We start from the raw sequence: 11075 nt of genomic DNA on the forward strand, positions 1-11075 counted from the left end.
CCCTTTGGACCTCAGGGAAGGTCATGGAGACTACAAGAAATGGAAGACAAAAAGGCCTCGGTGCCCGGGAGCCCCTCAGGGTCCTCCTCGGTTTCACCAGCTGCGCTTTCCTCGTGTGCGAGCCTAACCCTTCCCTCCTGTCTTCCTCAGGTGTGCTGCGGCTCCTGGAGCATGGGGAGGAATATGTGTTCACCCTGCCCAGTGCCTACGCCCGGTCCATCCTCACCATCCCTTGGGTGGAGCTCGGAGGAAAAGTCAGCATCACCTGCGCCAAGACCGGGTACTCAGCGACAGTGATCTTCCACACAAAGCCTTTCTACGGGGGGAAGGTCCACAGGTAGGAGGGGCTAGGGAGACTCCGTCTCTGTGCGATCACGATGCCCCAGGTTTCTTGTCTGCATCAGAAGACTGGGTTCCAGCCGTGGGATGAGTTGAAAAATCAAGATCAAGTTAACAGATCTGTTTCAGATGACATGTCTCACTGGGCAGCGTCTTGAACCCTCCCCAGTCTGACGATGTGTGGGTGGAACATGCCCCAGAGAACAAAGGGCTTCTGGCTTTATCATAACCTCTCGCTTCCGAGGCCCTAGGCCTGACCTGCACTGATTCAGTTGTTCTGTGAGCTCCATGCAACATCCCGAATCCTGCATCTATGAGAGCAGGACCGTTTCTCTCCTTTTGGAAGCTGGGAAGCAGTCCTAAGAAACAGAAGGAGAGGCCCGCTGTTTGAGGGGAGCATCACCTCGTTTTTATGGCTCCAGTTATAAATTTCCCCCTTTGGAGCAGATCGCTGGATAATAAGCAAGCCCCCATCTTTGACCTTTTTCTTGGAAAGTTTTTCTGGATGGTGTTCACGTGGGGTGGTGGAGTGTCCTCTGGAAAGTAGGCACCTTCAGTGGCCGTTTTGGAGCCAAACATACCAGCCCCCAAGAGCTGATTATGCACGTTTCTCCCCAGCTCCGCGGCCACTCATGCCCCAGTGGTAGCTTGAGATCCGCTGTGGGTGGGGCAGCACAGAAACTGGCAAAAGCTGTAAACCAGGCATTTTCCCTCCTGGCGAGCCCGTTGTTAAAGCGTTACCAGCACAGCACGGATACCCTTCCGCTGTGTGCCGCTGGGAGGATTCCTGATGCCGCCTGGGCTCCCGGAGGTGTTCAGGCTCAGGGAGAAAAATTCCAGACCTGGGTTTGAAAACACCAAATTCATCCCAAGCTTGGCCATTAGAAAAAGAGGCCCCGGGCTTCTCCTCCCGTTTCTGCTGTGTTACTCTGCCTACAGCGGGCTCCTGGGGAGAGGGAGGTGGGCTCTGCCTTCACCCAGAGCTGAGACCGGGAGCCCCCGGGCCGGGTGGTTGAGGCAAAGGGCCACACATCGCCACCAGGGGCCCTTGTGAAGCCAGGCTGGAGGGGTTCGACCTTGTTTAGTGATCGAAAAGTTCCCCCTAGACTCTCACACTCTTTTGGTGGTTGAAATGTACACTATTAGTTGCTATTTGAGGGAGGAGAAGGGTATATATATTTAAATTTTATATACATTTTTTATTGGAGTATAGTTGCTTTACAATCTTGTGTTAGTTTCTGCTGTACAGTGAAGTGAATCAGCTATATGTATACATATATCCCCTCCCTCTTGGACCTCCCTCCCCCCTCCCCTCCCCCTCCCCCTCTCCTCCCCTCCCCCCTCCCCCCTCCCCTCCCCCCTCCCACCCATCTAGGCCATCGCAGCACTGAGCTGAGCTCCCTGTGCTATATAGCAGCTTCCCACTATCTATTTTACACATGTTGTAGTGTATTTATGTCAAACCTAATTTCCCAATTCGTCCCACCCTCCCCTTCGCCCCCCACATCCCGTGTCCACACATCCGTTCCCTATGTCTGCCTTTCTATTCCTGCCCTGCAGATAGGTTCATCTGTACCATTTTTCTAGATCCCACATATATGCGTTAATATACGATATTTGTTCTTCTCTTTCTGACTTACTTCACTCGGTATGACAGTCTCTGGGTCCATCCACGTCTCTACAAGTGACCCAATTTCATTTCTTTTTATGGCTAATATTCATTGTATATATGTGCCACATCTTCTTTATCCATTCATCTGTCGATGGACACTTAGGTTGCTTCCATGACCTGGCTATTGTAAATAGTGCTGCAGTGAACATTGGGGTACGTGTGTCTTCTTTAATTATGGTTTTCTCAGGGTATATGCCCAGTAGTGGGATGACTGGGTCATATGGTAGTTAGTTCTACTTTAAATGACACAATAGACCAGATAGACTTAATTGATATTTATATTTTGTTTTTACTGAGTTTTGTGATGTCCACCCCAATAATAACATCTTATAAAACCTTGGCGTTTTTATCAAAACTAAGAAATTGATGAAATTCAACTAAACAAATCACAGTATATAGTGTAAAACATGTATAATTTTCAACCGCCTGTCTAATTTATTGTCAAAAATCAGTAAAACAATATTAATTGAAAAAAACTAAGAAATTGGGGGGATAAATTAGGACTTTGGGATGGACATATACACACTACTATATATAAAATAGGTAAACAACAAGGACCTACTGTATAGCACAGGGAACTATGTTCAATACCTTGTAATAACCTATAAGGGAAAAGAATCTGAAAAAGTATATGTGTGTGTGTGTGTGTGTGTGTGTGTGTGTAACTGAATCACTTTGCTGTATATTTGAAACTAACACAACATTGTAAATTAACTATACTTCAACTGAAAAATAAGAAATTAACATTGCTGCATTCCTATGAACTAATCTACAGACTTTATTCAGATCCTATCTGTTTTCCCACTGATGCTTTTTTCTGCTCAAGGATATTAGATCACATCTTAAGAGCTAGTCTTTGAGCAAAAGAGCAAAAAGCAACCCCATAAAAAAAACCTCTACATGTGAGGATGCCTTTTGAAGTCGGTCTCTGTTCTAATAATCTTGCAAAGCATGTTTATTCGATGCTTCATTAATTCAGGGTCACAGCAGAAGTGAAGCACAACCCGACCAACACCATTGTGTGCAAAGCCCACGGGGAGTGGAATGGGACCCTAGAGTTCACCTACAACAACGGGGAGACCAAGGTCATTGACACGACCATGCTGCCAGTGTACCCCAAGAAGATCCGACCCCTGGAGAAGCAGGGCCCCATGGAGTCCAGGTGGGGACTAGGCCATGTGTTCCTCTCCAAGCTTTGTTGTCCTCAGCACTTAACCCAAGGGGCAGAGAGGAAGCCCAATGCAAAGGGGCCAGGAATCGCATTCTAATTCCTTTGGAAACTTGAATTGTCCTCTGTATGTCACTTAGGTGTAGATCCTTTGTTTAGTTGCTCTGCAGTCATGGGGTGGAGTGTGAAGACAGCCCGCCCAGACTTTAATGCCTGTCCTAAAAGAGTTTGTCAACTCTGTGGGTCTGTTACTTAATTGCAAAGTTAAATACAGAGAGATGCTAGTAATCAAAGAACTGTGCAGCAAAGCAATGAGATACTTTTTTTTTCTTACCAGATTAGCAACATAATTCAAAAAAATTCAGTGCCTGCAAGGCTGTGATAAAATTAACACTCTATGCCCTGTGCTTCCGGTAGGAAGGTGTGCAGGTTAGCTGTTTGGATCAGCAGCTTTAAATTTGTGAGTTCACCTCTTGTAGTCCATTTCTGGGAATCTCATCTAAGGGAAAATTCTTCAATTCACAAAAGGTTTTAAATATGAAATTTGGGTATTTAAGAAAAAAAGTTAAATATAAACAAAAGGAAGAAAAAGAAACCATCTAACTGTGCAATAACTGGAAAACAGTTAAGTGAATTATGGAGAATTCACTCTATCATATGAATATCCCGCAAGCCACTTAAAGTGATGTTTATGCAGGTACAGAAGCAGAATCTTCTGGAAATATGCCATTTTAATTTTTTAATCCAGGAGGTCAGCCAGCTACGGCCCACGGGCCAGATCCCATCTCTGGCTGATTTTTGTAAAATTTTACAGGAACACAGCTGCGTCCTTTTGTTTGTATCTTGTTTGTGGCTGCCCTCTGGCTACAATAGCAGTGAAACAGTTGCGACTGAGAGCAAATGCCTGCAGAGCCTAAACCGTTTACTCTCTGGCCCTTTACAGAGAACGTTTGCCGGCCCCGCTCTTATCTAAAAGCATGCTAATCTGTAGAAAGAGGATATAGGGTTAAAGTGAAATTACAGATGATTCTCTGAAAGGGTTTGCCATTACAAGAAGAGTTTGTAATGCAATTGGAAAGGTGCTTTTTATGTGGAAACAAAGCAGGGATACCAGTGTGTATAAATTATACATTATCACCGAGTTTAATAGCAAGAGGGCTGCAGCGTCCTGGAAACTTGGCTTTGTGGTAGGATTAGTCCACTCGTTCTTGTTGATCAGAGTGTAACCTTCTCTGAGTCCAAATGGAGGGCGTGAACCCAGCCCTTTGGGCTGTGACAGGAAGGAATCCCTCCCCTGGCCTCTGACGACACCTCCCCGGAATCAGGGGCCCTGTGGTTGCTGTCACAGCACCGCTTGTTTCTGGTATGGCTGCTGAGAACAAAACTATGATTCCTTTGAGCTCTTCTTCCAAGACTGTTGAGTAGGTTAGCTGTTCCTCATTAAGCCTTGCTGGGAGTGGGATGGATAGAGGATGGAGTCTGGAACCAGACAGAGGGGCGTATCGCCTCTTCTTGTCTCGCATACGTGGACTTCACTGGAACCTGGACCTGGGCTGTTGACAAACCCAGCAGCCCACCTTGTTCCCTGAGGCGGGAATGGCCTTGAGGTGTAGCGCCTGCCACTCAGAGCACCTGAGCCCAGTCACCTGTGCCAGGCCTCACCTGAGGAGGTGAAGGAGGGCCCACCTAGTGGTCTCAGCCCCACAGTGGCCCGGCCCCCACCAGCCCCTGTGCAGGGGAACCCCTGCCCCATTAAGGGGAGAGTGAAGCTGCTCTTAGGTCGGCCCACTGCTGTCAATGTGCTCGCGATGCTCAGAGCCCGGCCGGCGCAGGCATCCTGCTCGGGCTGGAGCCTTCCACGCAGCGATGCTGGCCACACCCGGCCTAGCCACCACCTGGCCCTTGGCCACCGGGACCTCCGCTTCTAGCAGAGGCTCCCCTGGGCTTCCTTTTTGCTTTTCTTGCCGACTTGCCCCCGCCCTCTCCGCCCTGAAGGCTTTTCTGCTTTTCCCTTTGTCCTGAAGTTCAGAGCCTTCCGAAGCAGAGCCCCTCCAGGGAGCTCTTGGTTGGACCCTGTGGGTGTCTGGGCAGAGCCCTTGACCTGTGGGCCGGTTCTTTGCTCACCACCCCATCTGCAGTCCCTGGGGCCCTCTACCCTCTAAATTTGGGGCCACTATTTTATGATGGGCCTTATCAGGGGAGGTCCTGCCCTGAGAGCACCCCGACCCTGGATGCCCGGGCACCCAGTCCTTCCCTCAGCGCCGGGTGTGTGTTGAGGGTTCAGGTGATGGCAAAGACTGATTTGACCCGGCACCCAGCCCTCCCTGTCTCCTTCCCCACCTTCCTTTCCTGTTTTAGGCCATCTTTTCCCCCTAAGTCAGCTATCAGGGCATGGTAGAAAGAGCAAGCGCTGTGAGGCTGGTAGGACCTGGCTTTCTCCCACCTTCCAGAGGTTTCTCCTGTGTAAGTTAGGAGCCAGGGTGCCACTGTACCCTCTGCATGGTGGGGTGCTGGGCGGCGGTGGGCAGGCTGGCCTTGCAGCCAGAGCCCCGGCCGCATCGGTTCCTGGGCTCGGGTCCCACAGGAGGGCTGCTGTCCTGGATGCACTGGCCACTCCCCTGCGGGCTCCTGGCCCAGGATCTAACGGGGAGCGTCTGCTCGGCCCCAGCTGCAGGGACATCATGTCCCCAAAGCCGGGGGTGGGGGTAGGGGTGCTGGTGCTTGCTGCGGAGAAGTCCGCTGGTTCCCTCGTGCAGAATCCCGACTGGTCCTGATATGCTGAAGTGAGGAAGTGTCCCCCCTTCACCTCAGTGCTGGTCCTCCCCCTCCAGCACAGAGTGGGACTGGAGGGGGCACCCCGGCTTCCTGCGGAGGGAAGCTGCCGCCTTCTCCAGTGAACGAAGGAGTGAGTGAGTGAGTGAATGAATGAGTGTGTCTAACTTTGTGTGTGGACACGGGGAGGTGACGGATCCCCCAGTGTCTGTAACTCCTAATACGGGGCTCCCGGTGGGAGAGCAGCCACTGTTCACATCCATCAGCTTGCTGACCTCGGGCAGGTCACTTCACTTTATGTGGATCTGTTTTTCTCCCCTTTACAATGGGGTGATAGTATCACATCTATATCCCTGGGGTGTTGTGTTGATGAGATGAGTTAGTCCATATGTAAAATGTTTAGGAATGTGGTGAATGCCCCGTGGCAGTGTCTGCTGTAGATTTTGTCTGTAGGAGCAGTTTGATTGCTCCAGTCTTCCCTAGATTGGTCTAGACGCTCAGAGCGCGGAGGCGAGAGGGGATTCAGATCTGGGTGCAGGTGGGGCCCTGGGCCTGTGGAGTGAGCTGCTCACCCCCTCCCGCCCCGCAGCCCAGCATCCTTGGCTCAGGCCCTTCCTTGCCCAGGACCGCAGGCCTCAGGCTGCTGGCCCTGCCTGACTGTTTCCTGTCCCCAATGACCCCCGCCCCCAGGAACCTCTGGCAGGAGGTGACCCGATGCTTGCGGCTGGGGGACATCGACGCCGCCACCGAGCAAAAGCGGCGGCTGGAGGAGAAGCAGCGCGCGGAGGAGCGGAAGCGGGAGAACCTCCGCACGCCCTGGCGGCCCAAGTACTTCATCCAGGAGGTGACCCTACCGGGCGTCCTGGGCGGGGAGGACGGGCTGTCCCCTATCGCGGCCGCCGGACGGGCAGGGGGCGCCTGGGAGATCTGGGCATGGTGGCCATGGCTCCCCCATCAGGGAGGCGCACCCGCCCGCGGGGAGGCACGGAGTGGGGCTGCGGCCCTGGAGGCGTCCTGCTTCACAAAGACCACAGCCCTGCTGCTCTGCCTTCAGTAGCAGATTGGTCGGGAAGCCCCTCCCAGCCCAGCTCCACACCTGGGTGGGTTGGAACCTTCTCCATGACAGCACCCTTTCAGAGCTTTGCCTCCCAGGGGCCCAATGGGGGACGGACGTGCCGGGGAGGCCCGCGGGGGTCCGCCTTCCCGCGCTGCTGCTGGAAGTGGTGTTGGAAGGGGACCCCCCCACGCCCCTCATCCCCCGACTGCCCGCCCTCTGGGCAAGGCGCCCTGTGCCCAGTTGTTTGTGGCACAGCCGGGCAGCATTCTGAGAACAGAATTGGAAATGACAAAGGTGTAGGAGCCACAATTTTTTTTTTTTTTTTTTTTTGTGGTACGCAGGCCTCTCACTGTTGTGGCCTCTCCCGTTGCGGAGCACAGGCTCCGGATGCACAGGCCCAGCGGCCATGGCTCACGGGGCCAGCCGCTCTGCGGCATGTGGGATCTTCCTGGACTGGGGCACGAACCCGCGTCCCCTGCATCGGCAGTCGGACTCTCAACCACTGTGCCACCAGGGAAGCCTGGTGCCACAGTTTTTAAGGCAGGCTGGTCAGGAGCCTGGCAGCGTCAATGAGAGAAACAGGCCGGTGAGGGCGGGGCAGACCCAGGGTCCGTATCTAAAAGGGTGGATGCCACTGACCTCCAGGCCGCCACAGGCTGATGGCCCAGTTTTTCAAGGGAAGCCAGAAATCAGAATTTTGATGAGATCTGATATTCACCTGGTGTCAAGGAAGTTTTAAAATTTAAACGCTGAGGGCCGATTGAAGTCCGTCTGGGCTTTCCTTGCCTAGGCACTGCTGGTGTCTGACTTCTGCTCCTTGGAGGGATGGCTCCATGGAGCTGGAGGTCTGAGGGGAGAGTTAGTGACCTTGAGGTGGGCTTCTGGTCTGGAGCAGGAAGCAGCCACGTGTCTCCTAGAGGCGGGAACTAGGGCCGTGGGCTGAGCACAGATGTCAAGGTCAGATGCTGGTTCAGACGGGAAGTCTGCTTGGGGAGACTCTGAGTGTATCCCTGTCTGGAGGCCTTGCCCAGGGGAGGTGACTCTATTAGTCAGGGTTCTTCAGAGAAACAGCACAGGACCAACAGAAGATAGAAATTTAAATAGATTTATTATGAGATTGTGGAGGCTGAAAAGCCATGGGATCTGTGGTTTGCAAGGTGGAACCGCAGGAAAGCCAGTGGTAGGATTCAGTCCAAAGGCCTGAGACCCAGGGGAGCCGATAGTGTGAATCCCAGCCGAGGGCAGAAGTCAGGATGAGGTGTCAACTCCACAGTGAGGCAGGAAAGAAAGGGCCGATTCCTGCTTCCTCCACCTTTTGTTCCATTCAGGCCCTGAGCAGATTGCATGATGCCCACCCTCATGGGGGTGGAATATCTACATTACTCCACCCACCAATTCAAATGCTACCCTCATCTGGAAACACCGCCCCCTCCCCTGGGCTCAGAAACAATGTTTAATCTGGGGCCAGTCAACACATAAAATTAACCATCACAGAATCCTCCAAGGATCCTCCTGCTGGATCTGGTCTCTCTGAGACAACTAGGTTGCCTGGCTTCTGTGGAAAGTTGCACTTATTAAAAAGTAAAATGACAACAACCAAAAAACATCATTTTCCTCCCATAGGTTGTAAGAAAAGCCAGTCTGTTTATAACAGGAGGCTTGAGGATATTTAAAGAATACAAATCATCCCAGCACCAGCATGATTACCATTCAGTACATCCCTCTAGTCTGGCACCAGATTGCGTACCATTTTGATTCTTGCCTTTTTCTCCCTGGTATTTGACTGGTGTCCTCTCCTGTGTGTGCTGATGTCTTTTGACTGCTGCCTTGCGGGCGCCCTTTGTTAGGCACTCCCCTCCAGGATGGTGGGTGGTAAAAATCACTGGTTTGGGCCGATTCCTCCTATTCAGGCCCTTGTCTTTTCCCTGTCTGTTTGTCCAACTACCCTCCTTTTTCTCCTGTCCCCCTGTTTCAAAGGCCTTTTTTTTTTGGCCAACTAATCTTCCTTGTAAACCAACAAAGCCCTCCCCTCGTCACTTTGGTCATTTTGTGGGGTTTCCTCCCAAAATGCCAGATACAAAGATCCCATGGGCTCTAAAAAGCAGCCGGGCTGAGGAGGGGTGGTGAGACCACCAGCATGGCTTGGCTGTGAGACATCAGGAGAGGCCGGCACACAGGTTGGTGGTCCTGAACAGATAGATGGTAACCAGCACTGCATGGTACTGTGTGGAACTAGCGCAGCAGGGGATACCCTTGCTTCTCCCCTTGCCTCGCCGACAGGTCTCCATGTAATGATGTGTCCTCCTCTCTCTTGCAGGGTGACGGCTGGGTATACTTCAATCCGCTTTGGAAGGCACACTAATGGGTGGAGATGCAGAGCTTTCAGAAATGGTCCTGTTTTTGTAGGAATTAAAGTGGTACAGTATCAAGGTTCTGCTGGTATTCCCTGAGACCTCTTGATAGCATTCAAGACATGGTACCTGAGAGAGAAATTACGTACTGTGAAAAATGCACCCCCAGACTCTACTATGGGATTGAATTTATTCAAGAGCCATTTGGGGCATGCGTGTGCACACACGTCTGTGTGCAAGCTCTCGGCACACTGTATGTTCACACGCATGCGCTGTGTCTGCTGGATATTATTACACATGTAAATAGTGCACTTACCAATACTGAAGTGGGTAATTATGAGCTCCTTTTTATCAATGAGGTTTGGAGTTTTCTACTTTTCACTTTGCCAAATACTTTTGCACTCACAAAGTATTCTCCAACTGACAACTCCTGTCCAAACAGGGGTGAACTGGCGTGGCCCTACTGCTGTGCCTCTGGTAGGAGGTGGCTGTCATTTCAGAATTATCGCTGTGCTTCCCACTCCCCTCCCAAGTCAACGTTTGTTTGTCCATATGCAAGACAGATCAACTGCCATTTCCTGCTGGATGGGGAGCGGGCAGGAAGCTGTTAATAAAGGTTTATGCCAGAGTCTTCCAGGATGGAGCACCCCTGGGAGAGCCTAGAGCCAGGCCTACCTTGGAATATTCCTCCCATCTCCTTGCCCCAGAAGCTTTCTGATAATTTCTCATGCTCAAAGCTCTAGTCATACAATTTTCAGAAGCTGCTTCTTTCATGGTAGAAAACAAGTCATATGGAGACTGCAATACTTTTATCTTGAACAAAGGGCTTTAGAAATGAAATACACGCATGCATAGACACACATGCACCACCACAGCCTCAATCTTAGATTTCGTTTGGGGAAGGATAAAAGAATATCCTGTGGATTTTTTTTAAAGTGCACCTCTTGTTTGACCCGAATTCTGCAAGGAAACCACTGTGATTAAAACATCCATAAAGCCTGCATAAGTGTTTCATGGTTTCAGTTCAATTTCAGTCTTCAGCCTTTACAAATGAGGTCAAGACATGACCAGAATATAAAGCAAGGAGAAAATGAAGTATTTGATCTTTGCTCAATGCTTAATTTATTTTTTACTGTGCCACTCTAATGAGAATATTTATACAATCCAGTAGCATGAATGCTTCTTTGTAGTAATACTAATTTTGTGCCTTTTGTCTGCTTTCTTAAGACCAATTGTTCACACTTTGTAGATATTAGACAAATATATTTCGATTAAATACTATACTTATCTGTGTGTCTGTATTTTATTTTTAGGGATTCCAAAGTTCTGTTGGAATTGGTGGCTCTGAATGAACTCAAATTTTATTGATTAGTGTTAATTTGATGTGAACAGCAGTCATATTTTCATCAAAACATCATGTATGGATATTTTGTGACAAGGTCATAAGGTCACATCTAGTGAATAGTCTTGTTTTGAGAGTCATAAGGTCACACCTAGTGAATAGTCTTGTTTTGAGAGAAGTGACTTACCAGGCAAAACCATAATGTAAGTTTGTTCCAGTCCATCGTCTTAAAACATCCGGGAGAGTAAAGTGTTTGGAACCATTTTATTTCTGAGAGGGAAAGTGGAATAGACGCTATTTTGAGAAGAAAATCCTCAGTGAGAAGACCGAAAAGTAATCACTGTGGTGTTTTTAGATTTTCCAGTCTTATACCA

At 50.2% G+C, this 11075-nt stretch overlaps 1 protein-coding gene across 2 annotated transcripts in view; it reads left to right on the forward strand.

Annotated features, from left to right (window-relative positions):
- OSBPL10 (oxysterol binding protein like 10) overlaps positions 1-10640 on the forward strand; it is a 289059-nt gene extending 278419 nt beyond the window's left edge. For both annotated transcript variants that reach the window (XM_082637543.1, XM_082637544.1), the window contains 4 exons: positions 151-337; positions 2991-3173; positions 6642-6795; positions 9326-10640. In XM_082637543.1, the coding sequence (XP_082493669.1) occupies positions 151-337; positions 2991-3173; positions 6642-6795; positions 9326-9370 (569 nt within the window). In that variant the 3' untranslated portion in view covers positions 9371-10640. The remainder of the gene's footprint in view (positions 1-150; positions 338-2990; positions 3174-6641; positions 6796-9325) is intronic.
- The last annotated feature ends 435 nt before the right edge of the window (positions 10641-11075 follow it).

The sequence above is a fragment of the Mesoplodon mirus genome (assembly GCF_964341445.2).
Source record: "Mesoplodon mirus genome assembly, chromosome: 12".
Classification (NCBI taxonomy): Eukaryota; Metazoa; Chordata; class Mammalia; order Artiodactyla; family Ziphiidae; genus Mesoplodon; species Mesoplodon mirus.